Raw genomic sequence first — 15,970 nt, forward strand, 5'->3', positions numbered from 1 at the left:
TGTTCTCATTTTCATTCGTCTCTATATATTTAGCAATTTCTCTTGCTATTTCTTCTTTAACCCACTGATTGTTTAGGAGTGTGTTGTTTAACCTCCAGGTATTTGTGAATTTTCTAAGTCTCTGATGGTTATTGACTTCTAATTGTATTCCATTGTGGTCAGAGAATGTGCTTTGAATAATTTCAATCTTTTTAAATTTATTGAGGCTTGTTTTATGTCCCAGCATATGATCTATTCTGGAGAAAGTTCCGTGAGCACTAGAAAAGTATGTGTATCCTGGTGATTTGGGATGTAATGTCCTGTAGATGTCTGTTAAATCTAATTCATTTATCAGATTGTTTAGGTTTTCAATTTCCTTATTGGTCTTCTGTCTGGTTGATCTATCTATAGGAGAGAGTGATGTGTTGAAGTCTCCCACAATTATTGTGGAAACATCAATTGCTTCCTTTAGTTTTGCCAATGTTTCTCTCATGTATTTTGTGGCACCTTGATTGGGTGCATAGACATTTATGATTGTTATTTCTTCTTGCTGAATTGCCCCTTTTATTAGTATGTAGTGGCCTTCTTTGTCTCTCAAAACATCCCTGCATTTGAAGTCTATTTTATCTGAGATTAATATTGCTACACCTGCTTTCTTTTGGCTGTAGCTTGCATGAAATATTTTTTTCCATCCTTTCACTTTCAGTTTCTTTGTGTCCCTGTGTCTAAGATGAGTCTCTTGTATGCAACATACTGATGGTTCATTTTTTTTGATCCATTCTGCGAATCTATATCTTTTAATTGGGGAGTTTAATCCATTTACATTCAACGTTAAAACCGTGAAGGCATTTCTTGAATCGGCCATCTTATCCTTTGGATTATGTTTGCCATATTTTTCCCTCTCTCTATTAATATCCTTTATTGTACCCATACCGAATCTCTTTAGTACTGAACCTTTCTCCAGGTCTCTCTGTCCTGTCTTTGTTTCTCTGTCTGTAGGGCTCCCTTTAGTATCTCCAGTAGGGCAGGTCTCTTGTTAGCAAATTCTCTCAGCATTTCTTTGTCTGTGAAAAATTTAAGCTCTCCCTCAAATTTGAAGGAGAGCTTTGCTGGATAAAGTATTCTTGGCTGGAAATTCCTCTCACTCAGAATTTTAAATATATCGTGCCACTGCCTTCTTGCCTCCATGGTGGCTGCTGAGTAGTCACTACTTAGTCTTATGCTGTTTCCTTTGTATGTGGTGAATTGCTTTTCTCTTGCTGCTTTCAGAACTTGCTCCTTCTCTTCTATGTTTGACAGTGTGATCAGTATATGTCTCGGAGTGGGTTTATTTGGATTTATTCTATTTGGAGTTCGCTGAGCATTTATGATTTGTGTATTTATGTTGTTTAGAAGATTTGGGAAGTTTTCCCCAACAATTTCTTTGAATACTCTTCCTAGACCTTTACCCTTTTCTTCCCCTTCTGGGACACCAATGAGTCTTATATTCGGACGTTTCATATTATCTATCATATCCCTGAGGTCCATTTCGAGTTTTTCAATTTTTTTCCCCATTCTTTCTTTTATGCTTTCATTTTCCATTCTGTCATCTTCCAGGTCACTGATTCGTTGTTCAACTTCCTCTAGTCTTGTACTATGAGTGTCCAGAATCTTTTTAATTTGGTCAACAGTTTCTTTAGTTTCCATAAGATCATCCATTTTTTTATTTAGTCTTGCAATGTCTTCTTTATGCTCTTCTAGGGTCTTCTTGATTTCCTTCATATCCCGTACTATGGTCTCATTGTTCATCTTTAGTTCTTTGAGTAGCTGCTCTAGGTGCTGTGTCTCTTCTGGTCTTTTGATTTGGGTGCTTGGGCTTGGGTTATCCATATCGTCTGGTTTTTTCATATGCTTTATAATTTTCTGTTGTTTTTGGCCTCGTGGCATTTGCTGAACTTGATAGGGTTCTTTTAGGGTTTGTAGACCAGTTGAAGTCCTTATCTCTAATTTATCAGATCTACAGCTTCGTGGAGTACACTTTCTCTAACTAACCAGCAGGTGGCGTCCACGAGTCACCTGTTCTCCACAAGCCAGATCTCCCCTGCTTAGCCTTTTTGGTGAGTGGGGGAGTGAGTCTTGTGGGGCCCAATTGGTGTCCCAAGCTTGCGTGTGTAGTTGGTGTTGCCTGCCCTGTATGTGGGGCGTGTTTCTGGGCAGTCGGGGAGGGGGGGTGGCCCTAACAATCAAATCTCCCTGATGATCCTAGAGTTTTAAAGCTGCTGCAATAGTCTAATCCTTCAGTTCAGTCCTGCCACAGTTTGTCTCTGCCACTGACCCACAAGTCTTTGGTATTGGCGTATGGCTCCTGAGACTTGCAAGTGGGCCCCTCTTCCAGGCTGTGCACCCCGGGTCCTCTGTTGAGGGATGACTGTGCTATGTCACAGGTGAGTGCCGTCCCCCCAGGGCAGTTCTGGGCTGCTGGGCTGTGTTGGGAGGCTCCCAGTCTGCTCAAATGATGGCTGAATGGGGCTCTGTTAATTCACACTGCTCCCCCTTCCCAGCTCTGGGACATTCAGCTGAGGTTGCAGGGAAGGCTAATGTCCACACCCAGTTTTGTGGTGTGTGCCTGTTATTTGAAGCACTTCCATCACACTGGGTTGTCTGGGGCAGCTCTGGGCTATGGGGCTGGCGATGGGCAGGAGTGTTTCCTGTCCACCAGGATGGTGGCTGTGAGCGGACACCCCCCTTTTCTTGGGAAGTTGTGTTGTTTAGTGAATTTTCTCAGCCACTGGATTATTGCCTTTTGTCTCAGAGCTCTCTTAGTTCTGCTCTTGACTTGACGTGCCCAAATTTCAATTCTTTGAAGCTTTCTGTATTGAGCTTCTTAGAGTAATTGTTTTAGAAAAAGCAAAAAGGATTTAAAAAAAAAAACAAAAAAAAAAAAAAACGGCCCTCCTCAGAGATCTAATGGGTTATTGAAATGCTAATAGACAAAGCAACCAGGGCCATTAAGGAAAGGTGCACAGGGCAGAGAGATCAGCTTTGCTTCGGGATTTGAATATGCGCCTCAAGGCCTGATCTCCGCCCTTCCCCTTTCTGTGTTCACCAGAACTCCAAAAATCCTCTGCTTTTATTTTGGAGTTTTTCGTGTTGTTTTTTTTCTATGCCTGTCTCCTCTCTGCTGGGCTGGCTGCTCTCAGAGTCTCTGGTGTCTGGTCTCAGTCTATCTATGGTTGGAGTTTGAATCAGTAGAATGAGTTTCCGATAAGAGCAGCCACTGCAATTCTCCCTTCTCCTTCCCGGAGCTGACAGCCCCTCCTCCCCCGGGACTGAGCCTGGCAGGGAGGGGCGCGGGTCCCCTGGCCGCAAAAACTTACAGATTTCGCTGATCTCAGCAGTTCCACGTTTTCATGAGTGTTGTATGAAGTATGCCCAAAGACAGATTGCTCTGTGGTGTCCAGTCCACGCAGTTCCTGGCTTTTTACCTACTTTCCTGGAGGAGTAACTAAAACATACAGCTCACCAGTCTGCCATCTTGCCCCGCCTCCTATTCCCTTTTTAACACATGGCACTGTTTATGAGGACATCCTTCTTAAGACAACATTATATGAAACCATATACATGCTCACTCGGTCCCTGCTTCTAATGCTGAGTGGACTTGAGGTTTGCCTAGAGAAAACCAAGTTGAGCTTTGGGCCATGGGCCCACTTAGATCAAGTGAGCTGGGTTGTGCAAAGCTGGTAAGAGGAAAGGTCTCTTCTTTCTATACTTGGTGCCTGCTGGGTCCTGATCTCAACCGGCAGCCTCCATGTTGGCTCTGTTTGCTGTCTCTAGGCCCCCAGGCAGCCTGGAGAGAAGGACTAACTATGCTCTGTCTCATCCTGTTTACAGGATTTTTGAGGTGAAGCATCAACACAGGAAGGTGGAAAACCAGATCAAAATGGCCAAGATGATTCTGATGAATGAACTGAACAAACAGGCCAATGTGCTCATAGAGGAGTTGGAGGTATATGTGGACATATGGATTCAGATGAATGGGTTCCATGCTCTCCCTGGGCTAGAAACCAGGCACATATAATTAGTGTTATAAACTAGGCATATATAAACTCTTCCTAGGACCCAGAACAGCCTGGGCTGGAATTAAATATGCGGTTTACATAGCTCTCTGCTGTTCTCTGTTTGGGAGTGTGGTTCATTAAAGGCTAGAAAATTTATTCAAACTCCCATCAGTGCTGTGGCTCTTAGGCACTGCCTTCCTGGGCAGGGACATAGCTTTGTTTCAGCCATAAAATAACCCATCCTCTTCAACATGTTATATCCAAGCGATGTTGACATTCATTCATTTCTTCATTCACTTATCACAGTTCCAGATTTTCACTGTAAAATCTACCCATCCTCTCTCCCATCGTCCTTCCCTCCCTTCCTTCATCCCTCAGTAGCCCATGGGAGCACTCTCAGTCTTGCTGTCCTCCCCCCAGGGGTGCAGAGTCATCTGACTCTTTCATTGTTCACACTGATACACACACCACCACGCCTCCCAAGCATGTGGATCAAAGTCCAAGAACAAGTCAACGATTTTGTCTTCTCTCTCTGTAACCAGGGCATCACTACTGAGAGAAAGCGCAAGCTGGAGCAGCAGTTACAGAGCATCATGGTTCTCAACCGTCAGTTTGAGCATGTGCAGAATTTCATCAATTGGGCCGTCTGCAGCAAAACCAGTGTCCCTTTCCTTTTCAGCAAAGAGCTGGTAAAGGGATCTGATCAGAGCATCGACTCTGTCCTAGGGTTGGCAAGGCTGTCCTTGGAAGTACCTTTCTTTAGGATATAAGGAGGAATAAGACAGTAGCCCCATCTATCCTTCAAGTTCTGTTACTGCTCTTGGGTTAGTAAGTGAATACTGCTTTCATCTTTTACCAAACCCCACAGTATAAAGGACCCAGGTGCTGAAATAGCCCTGCCTTCCCACAGGTAACTCAGCTGGGCAAGTCTGTTGTTCTTTGTCTCAGGTCATGGATTCAGACATTATCCTGGACCCTAGCAGTCTGCTGGACATCTAATAGAAACTTAATGGGGTCTGGATGAGGTTTAAGAGGAAAGGAGGAATTGAGGATGATGTTGAAGTGTTAGTCTTGGGAGGATGGTAATGCCCAGGGGAAAGGCATCCCTAGGGTTTCTTTTGGGATTGTCAAATCTAAAGTGCCTGTAGGTCTTCCAAGAGGAGACATCCAAAACCTGTTTTGATAGATGGTTCTGAAAGTTGGAAGAAAGGTTAGGGGTGGAGATAGGGATTTGAGAGTCACTGGACTATTGGTGGTATTACCTTGGAAAAGCTCATGGAGGAAGAAGAGAAGAACACATCTGGAACCCAGGGAAACACCATCATTTTCAGCATAGAAGAAGAGTGAAGGCGAGTGGGAAGCTATAGTCAGAGCAGGAGCAGGAGAGTGTGTTACAGAGAAATTAACAGTTTCAAATTTCAAGTGCTCATTGTTGTCAATGTTACATAGATAAAAGAGGAAGAGTAGTGAAGAGAAGTTTTGATATCTGTGAATCAGGATGTCTCTGGTGATCATTTAAAAGAAGTTCCAGTGAAGTAGGAGGGTCAAAGGCCAGGATAAGAAGTTTGAGGTTGGGAGGTAAAGAAGTAGAGATAGGAATGAAAAGAAGGGAAATAGGAAGGTAACTTGAGAAGGAGGCAGAGTTGAAAATTTTCTTTTCTTTTCTTTTTTTAGTATGGGAAATACTTGAACACATTTATGTGGGGGGAAAGGTTTAAGATAGAAGAGATGTGTGGTGGAGTGAGCTTCCTGAGAAGGCAGGAGAATGTGGAATTGAGAGTAAATGGGTTGACTTGAAACATAGGAGGTACTCCCTTCTTCTGAAATGGGAGGATAGGAAGATATCAGTATAAGGAAGTTAAATTTAGAGGTAGGAGGGATACAAGTTGGAGGGAGTTTGCCCTTTATGATCTCTTCTTTTCTGTGTGAAGTAGAAGATAAGAATAAGAGGGTTAAGCATTGGGTGAGTGGCATTGAGGAGAGAAGTGACGAGCTAAATAGCTCTTGAGGACAGTGGAAGAGGAAGCTGATTAGTGAAAACAAAAATAACTGAAGGGTACCCCTGAAGTTAATGATCACTGAAGCAGCCTCAAATAATATGGCTTTCGGTGGTTGGATTTACCTAATGTTAAGAATTGGTGAGGTGGAGGTAATTTTGCACTAGTGACATTGTTACTGAAAATGATGGAAAGCTGGGAAGGCCCTATAGACTGATGGAGGAGTGCTTGGAGAGTTCAATGAGGTTGAAGACTATGCTCTGAAAGAGTGAGAATTAGTTATGATCAGGAAGGTAGGTTGTTGGAGTTTAAGGTCTCATAGATAGAACGGGTCTAGATGATGAAGTGTCTGGGTATGGTGACTAAACTGAAAATAGGTGATTGACGTAAAGAGATCAAGGAAGTAAGAGGCCAAGATGTTGATTGGGACATTAGTTAACTTTATGATGGCAGGGTGAGTTGGATACTTCCCAGTGTCCTAGACAAATGGGAGAGTGAGTGATAGGAGATAGATGACAGCAATGAGAGAGGAAGAGTGCAGTTGAGTAAGATGGATGAGTGTTTACATATGGGTATAAAAGTAACAATGGGGAGCTCAGAGACTGTCTACTCACCTATAGGCATTGAAATTCAGGAGATGGGAGAATGAATAGAACACCCTAAAGAAAGCTGCTGGAGAAGTGATGTCCTGAGGGTGGCCTGGGAGAGATAAGGATATAGGGGTTCTAGAAACTTTGATGAAAGGCAGGGTGTTAGCCAGGGGAGGGGAGGTTCTAAGGCACAAGGAAATGAGCTTATATATGGAGGGTGACCAGAGGCTAAAGGGCCATGAATTTGACTCCTTCAACCTATCAAGATAGTGAGGGGGAGAGAGTTGTCATTCAGGTGCAGGATGCCCAAAGAAATGACCTTTGGTACTGTTGTCAGATTGTGTTTCAGATGCAGCGATTGTTGGAGACAAGTTGTAACATGGATCCTGGCTCCCCTTGGAGTATCAGATTCACCTGGGAGCCTAACTTCTGGACCAAGCAGCTGGCTTCCCTTGGTGAGTTAGGGTCTACCCTGTGGGCTTTTACATAATTGCTAAGAATGAATATAGAGTATCTGCTTAGCTTACTGGGTAGGTCAGCACATGCCCAAGAGAAAGCTTTCCCTGAGGTTGCCACTGATCTTGAAGTCATCCAGCAAACATTATTATTTTTTTTTTTTTTGTAAAGAGTAACGGTAAGGTAATACAGGACTTTGTAACAGGATCTTTTGAAATATGAACTTTCAATCCTGCATGAATGTTCCTGTTACCTTGGTTTCATTGCTGGGGAGGAGAAAGACTGTGAGTGGCCTTGCTCTCCAACATGCTGTACGGCAGTGCAGGTGAACTTGTGTCTCTATGATTATGCAAGGGTATACATGTGTTGGGCACAGAGAGGGCTGTCTCAGCAACAGTGAGACACTGTGTGTATATGAAATACACATTTTTTGGAATTTGAGATGTAAGCAGATAACTCATGACCTTGTGTACTTTTCTTTCCTGCTGCAATAATTTGCTGCCATTCAGTCTTTAAGCAGAATATAGGCAACCAAAGTTGTCCCAGTGTTGAGAAATGGAAGGTTTGTTAAACTAACGGCTGACTTCTACTTTCACTTGGGGCTGTTAATTTCATGGAAGATTTCTTGAAATTGGAAAAGTGATAAATCATGTTTAGGTTTACTCTTCTCTTCCCTCTCCACTTTGATTTAATTCAACAGACTTAAATTCAGCCTGTTCTGGATCAGGCCCCATGCTAGGCACGAAGGAACCAAAGGCGAATAAGTTACATCTCCTCCCTTCAGGAAGTTCAGTCTTCCCCTAAGTGAGGCCCAACTAATCAAAACAGTTAGTTGAAGGAGCCATTAGACTGAGGTATCACAGATATAATCCATTCATGCACAAGGGGCCCAGAGACCTCAGAGGGCAGCATTGGTGCCTGGCACTGACCTGGCTTTGGAGTTTCCCCACTTTTTTCTGTCCTCCTTTCTTAAGACATTGTTCCCCAGATGGTATTTGGGGACTTGCTCATTTGTCCCAGGGATGATTCTATCCTTTTGTTACTTTCTAACACCACCTTCCTTCCCCACCTCTTTGCTCCTCCTACATCCTCAATGGTAGTTCTTTTTGTTAGAGTCTCTATTGAACTGTTCTGTTAAAAAAGGGAGCCCTTGATTTCCCCAGTGGGATAGAAGCACAGTCAGTGCTGAACATCTGTTAAAAGCTAAGCTAATTTCTCAAATATCCAGGTCCCAGAGCAGGCATATACTGGGGCTATTGCTAGCAGCATTCTGGACTGAGTCTTGGAGGTCAGGGGTTGGAATTATTAATCTGTCCTTTGGTCTTCAGGAGCAGGAGGTAGCAAGGGGAGAACAATTGCAGATTATCTTTAGAAAAACTCTCCATTCTGAATTTCCAGGCTGCATAACTACTGAGGGCGGACAGCTGTCCCGGGCAGATACTCCAGCTTATGGAGTTTTACAGGGGCCATCATCCTTTTATCAAAGCCATCAGTCCCCAGTGGCTCAGCAAGAGGCTCTCAGCCACCCCACGCACAAGTTCCAGGCTCCAGTACTGTGTTCCTCATCTGTGTGCTGTTCCCACTGCTCCCCAGTCTCACCCTCCCTCAAAGGCCAGGCACCTCCATCCAACCTACACCCAGCCCACAGCTTTAGGCAGCCCTCTGAGGTGGTGCCGCAACAGTTGGGGTCACTGCAGTGCCCCACCCTGCTGCCCAGGGAGAAAGAGCTGGCTTCCAATCCTCATCCACCAAAGCTGCTGCAGCCCTGGCTGGAAACCCAGCCCCCCGTGGAGCAGGAGGGCTCATCCCAGCGGCTGGGACAGCAGCTGACCTCCCAGCCAGTGTGCATCGTCCCCCCGCAGGATGTTCAGCAAGGAGCCCTTGCACAGCCCACCTTACAGACACCTTCTATCCAAGTCCAGTTTGGCCACCACCAGAAGCTGAAGCTCAGCCATTTTCAGCAGCAGCCGCAGCAGCAACTGCCACCTCCCCCACCTCCTCCACCTCCACCCCAGCAGCAGCCGCCTCCATCTCTACCTCCATCGCAGCATCTGGCTTCTAGTCAGCATGAGAACCCTCCTGGACCTGCCTGTTCCCAGAACGTGGAAATAATGCACCACAAGTTTGAACTGGAGGAAATGCAGAAGGACCTAGAACTTCTCCTTCAGGCTCAACAGCCCAGCTTGCAACTGAGTCAGACCAAATCTCCTCAGCATCTTCAGCAAACCATCGTGGGGCAGATCAACTACATCGTGAGGCAGCCAGCACCCGTCCAGTCCCAGAGCCAGGAGGACACCCTGCAGGTAAACTTCAGAGTAGCTTCGGGCACATATTCTCCCCATGCTAGGATAATTCAGGGAACACAGGTTCCCCAATCCCAGGGTGGCACAGGAATATGATTTCTTCATCTTAGGGGGGCCTTGAGTTCAGCCCTCACATTCCAAGACTGCTCTGGGTTCAACCCCCCATCTTAGAGAATGCCCCCTTCCCAGGTCTCAACTCAACACTCATTGTAGAGTGGCCTGAATTAATTCTGTCCTCTGGGGTGACGCTAGGGACCTGGCCCAGTGCTGTGCTGGTCTCCTGCCAATGCCAGGGCAAGAGAGAGGCTGTATCTTATCTTCTGAATCTCTGCAACTCCTGTGTTGTGAACTTATGAATCCAACATAGAGGGAAGGGTGAGCTTAAGGAAAGGAGTGATGCTAGTGGACTGCACTTTTAAAACATTACACAGATAGGGACTTAAATGTATTTCACGTCTACTAGGCTAGGTATTCTTTATATGTATTATATCTTTTATTATACCAACAATATTGATAGGTGGGCATTACCATCCACATTTTATATGTGCAGAAATGGAGGTTCAGAGAAGGTAAACAATTTGCCTAGTGGTCATACAACATTGAGTGGTAGAGCCAAGACTTGGATATTACAGAAAAGGTCTTATTCTCAAAATCCCCTAGGGGGATTCTGAATGTTGCTACTCTCTTTCTCTACTAAAAGCCTATTGAAGAAGTACAGTTTGTACCTCTGGAATCTTTGTTGCATTCTGCACCCTCATTCTTGGCTCCTGCTATTTTTTTTCCCCATAGCTTCCTGTTCTAGCCTCTTCCCCATACCTCTCCTCACTCTTTCCATACTGTATCTCCTTTAAATCTGCAATCACATTTATATTTTCAAAGCAGCTCTATGGACTTTTCCTTTATTACAAATGTAAGGCCTCACATTTATGCTTTAGCACTGATGGCTTTAGATCATGCTTCACATGTCTTCTTTAAGGGGATATGTAATAACCTCATGATGGCCAAGAAGGGCCTAGGATTTATAGAGGACTACAGGCTAAATATAAGTCAAAACTGTGTTAATCTGACAAAGCTAGCTCAGAATTCTCAATTTGGGTTCTGCCATAAGACTTCATTTAGGTTGTAGTCTTAGGAAGAGTTTAGATGAATTTATCTTTTAAAAAAATAATGTTTAAGCAGTTCACAAGATATAGGTGGTGCCAATGGACAGGGCGGGGGAAGCAATCTATCCCATGCTGCTACTCTCTGCAGTGAAACCCACCCAAATTTTTATTTTCTCCTCCAGGCTACAGATGAAGCCCCAGCATCCGAGGGCCCAAAGCCAGCTCTCCCTCTTGACAAGAATACTGCTGCTGCCTTGTCCCAGTCTTCTGGGGAAGAAACTTCTCTCAGTGTCCCTCCACTGGACAGCACCATCCAGCACTCCTCTCCCAATGTGGTGAGAAAGGTACTGAGGGAACCTGCTTTCCCTGACCCCATGGGATCCTCTGCCAGCTAAGCCCCTGGGGACACAGATGAGAATGATTGGGTGGGGGGAGGAGCATGCTCATTCCATCCCTGGATGTTACATGCCTTCTGTCCTAATGAGTCAACAACATAGGTTTTCCTCCACCCCCGTTTCCACTGCCATTTATACACTTAAAATGTGACCCACTTGACTTCATTTAGGGTGGGAGGGGGAAGGGAAATAAAGCCAATTTATTGAATGATTTATTGAACATGGAACTGTACATGTGCTTCACAAACTTTATCTCAGTTAATCCTCCCAACAATTCCATTAGGTGGGCATCCCCATTTTGTAGCTAAGGAAACTGAGGTTCAGGGGCCTACAGCTAGTAAACAAACTAGGGAGCTGAGGTTTATTCAAAACAAGGTCTGTCAGAATCTAAAGCCTTAACTTTTTCCTCTCTACAGTGAAAGTGGGGAGAATATTTTATGTGGTGCCTACAACTCAAAGTTGATTGGCCTTAAAATTTGAATCAATAGAGTTTGTTGGGTGAGTGGTCTGCAGAGATGTCCTGCAGAGGTAGCTGACCATATAGGGGCACTAAGGTCTCTTGAAGATGAGCTATTGGAGGCTTGCCTTCCCATCCACCTACCAGCTTGCTTGGAAGTGTTCATTTACCCCAGCAATAACACAGACTCCCACAATGCCTCAGCTGCCCTACTCCCATCCCTGCCTTTCACCCCCACCCCTGCCTTTCACCCCCACCCCTGTCATCCTTGGAGCTGAACTCTTAGTCCTATGCCATGCCCTGTACTTGCCCATTTCTGTGTCCCTGTTCCATTTATCCTATTTCTTTCTCTGGCCTAATACCATCAGCCGAATACCTTTCTGGTACCTCCACGCAGCTCTGTACTTGAAGCTCTGACAATTCTTTTATACCCTTCCAGCCTGCACCCCCAGCCCTGTAGCAATCCTCTGGCCCTGCAAACCCAGCTCCCCTAGTTGCTCTATGTACCTACCCCCAATGGGATTTTCCCCAGAAACACCATTGCCCTGTCTTGGGGGAAGTTCTTTGACTTGACAGCCAGGTCTCCTTGGCCAGCTCTGGTGCCATTCACTGAGACAGGGATCATGGGAAGAAGAGCATATTTTTTTGGCAGAAAGAAGTTAAGTTTTTGAATTGTTAATGTTCTCTGTGCAAGATACATTAGAAGATGACCAAAAGGCAGCTAGGTCTAAATGTCAGTAGTTCAGAGGGAAGCATGGGAATTGCCAGTGTTCAATTGGTAGTTGAAACCATGCAGAAAATTCTGCTGCTTTATTAATGAGTTTCAGTTCTGTTCTGCTCCTGTACATAGTGCAGAGGAAGGGAGGTGAGCCACATACAAGCGTGGAGTCTGTGCTACTGGTGTATGAGGGCTCTTTTGAGTAGCAAGGGGATACTTCCCACCTGTGTGGCAACAGGGTCAGCAGTTGGGTTAAAGAAGGTCCTAGGAATCCTAACTTCCCATTTTGAACTGCCTCTGGTCCTTATTAACTGGGATACAAGCAGAGTTGTGGAGGGGTAGGACGCCTGGCATTTTTTAGATGTTTTGGGCTTCTTCATGATTTGGACTCCCAGATAAAGGACCCTGAAGGTTGCCTCCTGGCCCAGAGGAATATCTGGGTCTACTTGACTGAGAGAGGTCCTGGTTATACACGTAATTATTGAAATTCAAAAAAGGCTTCCTTTTTGAGAGAATTTATTGCCTTGAAGCTGGGGTTGGTCAGGGTGCGGGTTGTGAAGCTTGAGGATAGTAAATATGTTAAGCATCTTAGCCTTGAATGGTAACACTTTGTAGAGTATTTTATGCTTTGTTCCAGAGGTTTTTTACATGGATTGTTACATTTTATCTCTTTGTTTATCCTAGCAATACTATGAGGAAGCCACTTTCTTATTCCCCTTTGAAAGATGTGGAAACTGAGACACAGAGAGGTTAAATGACCTACCTAAAAGTTATACAGCTGGCCATGGGCCCTGTTAGGACCAGAACACAGGTTCCTGACTTAACCACGTGTTGATTCACTAGGTTAAATTGCCTCTCTTTGTCCACTGCAATGGGAGAAATAGGACTCCACTTGGCCTCACCTGCTGGATTTTCCTGTCTTTACAGTCTTTGACATAGACTGAGACCTTGCTTTGGGGAGAGGTCTTAGGACCCAGCCTGGCATGGTTTGATTGTCTTTATCCGGTAAAGATATTTTGGGCTTCAGTCCACTCCACAGCCCATGGTGGCTTGTGAGTGCCAGGGAGGTCCAAAGCCTGTCTGAAGGCCACAGACCAGAGGAACCTAAGGCACCAGGCACCTCTCTGCATGCTGTGAGTTGCCCATCAACTTTATATCATCACAAGGAAGACTTTTGTTAAAGGCAAAGCATCTGTGCACAAGGACCTTTGTATCAGTGCCAAATGAGTTGATGGTGAAAACAGATTCCTGATGAGAATGATATGTGCAAGTTCTAGAATGGGTTTGCTAGTGATCTGAGCCCTGCAATCTCAGGAGCAATTTATCCCATCACCTTCCCTGCATCCAGCAGGATGTTTTTGAATGAATGCTGTCATTTGTCTGACACTAATTGTTGCCTAAATGTCCTAATCTTGATCCAACCACCCTGAAAAACATGCCATGGTTCCAACTCTACAACAGAACCTCCTTATGTCTCAAGCGAAAATGAAAGACATTTTGATGGCTTCATTTCATACTTCAGAGCTAGTTGACTGCTGGAAAATACACCCAATCCTTTCCTCAAAGCTCTCATGAAGTCAAGGCTGTAGGCATCACAAAGAGCTATCTCTGAGCCCCAATTCACTTACAAGAGGGAACTCTCTTCTGCTTATACTGTGGCCCCAGTCTTCAGTAGAGGACTTTGAGGCCACCAGGCTGCTGCTCATGGCTTTAGAGGAGAGTGAGATGTATTTTCGGTTAAATGATACAAAGGCAGTAGGCATTCTGTGATCCAAATTATTAAGAGTGATGAAGAAGAATAAAGGACTCAGGTGAATAGCATTTATACCATCACCGAAGCTCTTACTTTGCAACAACTCGGTGAAATCTGTGTTAGCATGGAGGAGGAAATTGAAGCCCAGAGATGAGAAATGACTTGCTTAACCTTCTATCTTAAACCCTAGCATACATGAGGAAAAACTAGACATCCTGCCTTCATAGTCTCCAGATCTGCAGCTGTGGACCAGAACATGGACCGTCAACTTCAGCAATGATCTTTTCCTCATAGCCTGGCTCTGACAGCAACATTTGTTCAGAATTCTCCCAGAGCCTGGTGAGAATTTTTTTTTTTACTAGAAAGATCAAATTTATTTACCAAGCCATTAAGGAAGGCAATTACTTTCAAATAAGACATAAGTAGGTCTTCCGTACTCTTAAGTTGAAGTCCAGCAGCCTTCTGTTGTAACAAGTCAACCTTTTTCCCTAGCTGTATCTAAGAAGGGTAATCCATGAGAGCAGGTGCCATAGAGGTTGCATCCATTCAGACAAGTCAGTAGAAGCCTTTTGCCATTTCCAATATTGATATTAATATTTATCTTACTATCATTTCTTAGGGCACAGCCTATGTCCTGGTTAGCCCCTGCAGAACTGTACAGAGATCTGCTCTGTTCTATTCAGGAATCAAGCCAAAAATTCTCCAGGCCTGTCTTCCTGAATTTGGCACCCTTTAAGCCTGTCCTCCTTATCCCATCCTGCTTTCACTCGTAGACCAAACTCCAAAATCTTTGTCTAGGTTTCCTGGCCCATGAGCAAACAAGTGCTTACTCCTAGGCCTTAAGTTTCCTATCCTGGCCTGGGAAAAATACTGCAGGCCTAATTCTGAGTCTCAAAGGTTTGGGTTTTGAGGGTTCCACTCATTCTGACTTTTGCTTCAGACTTGCTGGAATCCATTCATTTCTTTCTTATTAATTCCACCTCAGACTCTGGAATCTTCCCAGGATCTTTGTTTTTCTGTTCTCCCTGGATCATCAGGGCACAGGACATTCTTCAGTTCTCTCTTCACCACCCGTGAACTCTTTCCCATTTGACTTTGGTCAGTTAGTATCTGTCAGCATGGTCACATCAATAAGTACAGCCTCTTGGAACTTTTCATTGAAATGGAGAAGTAGTCACTATTAACAAGAGCAGAAGCATCGCTATTAAAAACCAACATGTGAAACCACTTTCTGAGAGTTAGCGCCTTCCTCAGCTGACTCAGTACTTCCTCAGCCTTCCTCAGTACTTTCAAGATCTAGTACTGTTGAACCAATCTACATAATCTTGAAGCTGTTGAAGCTCTGAAATATTCAAAGGACTTAATTCACAAATCCTTTTACTTCTATTCGTCTCCTTATTTGTTTCCTTCAGCCAGAGTGAAGGCCTTCAATGTGTTCCCAAGTTAAAACTCCCAAGTCATTGGCCCTCTCTCTTTTTGCACATTTACAAAGTGGTCAGTCTTTGACAATTTTAACCACTGGGACAAAAAGCAGGCAAAGTTTTGGAGCAATAATAAAAACAGATGTCCCAAAACCATGCATTTATTCCCTACTCAGGTATATGGTCAGCGTTCTTGACCTAACAAGCTCAGTGATAGGGTTTTCTTTGGAAAATTTTCAGGTTTTCTACATTATAGCAGTAAGCAGATTGGAAGCAGGGACTCTGGACTTCTAGTAATGGTGGCTAACAAGAAGGGAGAAGACAAGAAAAATCACCTGGGAAAGTACCACAGTACAAAATGATTCAATGAAAGGGCAAGTTAAGCCCTACATTCTTAGAAGTTCCTGAGAGTATCACTGAACTACAGCTCACCCCAGCCATAGAGGTTCATCAAACTTCTATGACATCACTAAGAAATGATCTCATTAGGCTCCACATTCTCAGTTTAATAAGACAGGGTAGAGTGTAAGGTATTTTAGAAATAACTTCATTCAAAATAATGTGTTAAGCCAATTGCATTTTGTTACTGAAAGAGATATATTTCAGATATCTGGAAAATAAGTTTATTTGGAACACCACCCGATCTGCACTATTTTACCCCCAGCAATATTGTCTTTCTGTAAGAACCTGAAATTTATATTAAACTCAAGGAATGTTCACTAAGTGTCTGTTTATTGTCTTCTCAGTCACTTCTTACTTTG

At 44.2% G+C, this 15,970-nt stretch overlaps 1 protein-coding gene across 1 annotated transcript in view; it reads left to right on the forward strand.

Moving 5' to 3' along the window:
• Positions 1–15,970, forward strand: part of TRIM66 (tripartite motif containing 66) — a 69,909-nt gene that overhangs the window by 36,335 nt on the left and 17,604 nt on the right. Inside the window, exons 7-11 of the mRNA XM_037840045.1 lie at positions 3,850–3,964; positions 4,559–4,705; positions 6,941–7,058; positions 8,458–9,362; positions 10,648–10,809. Coding sequence (XP_037695973.1) covers positions 3,850–3,964; positions 4,559–4,705; positions 6,941–7,058; positions 8,458–9,362; positions 10,648–10,809 — 1,447 coding nt within the window. The remainder of the gene's footprint in view (positions 1–3,849; positions 3,965–4,558; positions 4,706–6,940; positions 7,059–8,457; positions 9,363–10,647; positions 10,810–15,970) is intronic.

The sequence above is a fragment of the Choloepus didactylus genome, chromosome 6 (genome assembly GCF_015220235.1).
Source record: "Choloepus didactylus isolate mChoDid1 chromosome 6, mChoDid1.pri, whole genome shotgun sequence".
Classification (NCBI taxonomy): Eukaryota; Metazoa; Chordata; class Mammalia; order Pilosa; family Megalonychidae; genus Choloepus; species Choloepus didactylus.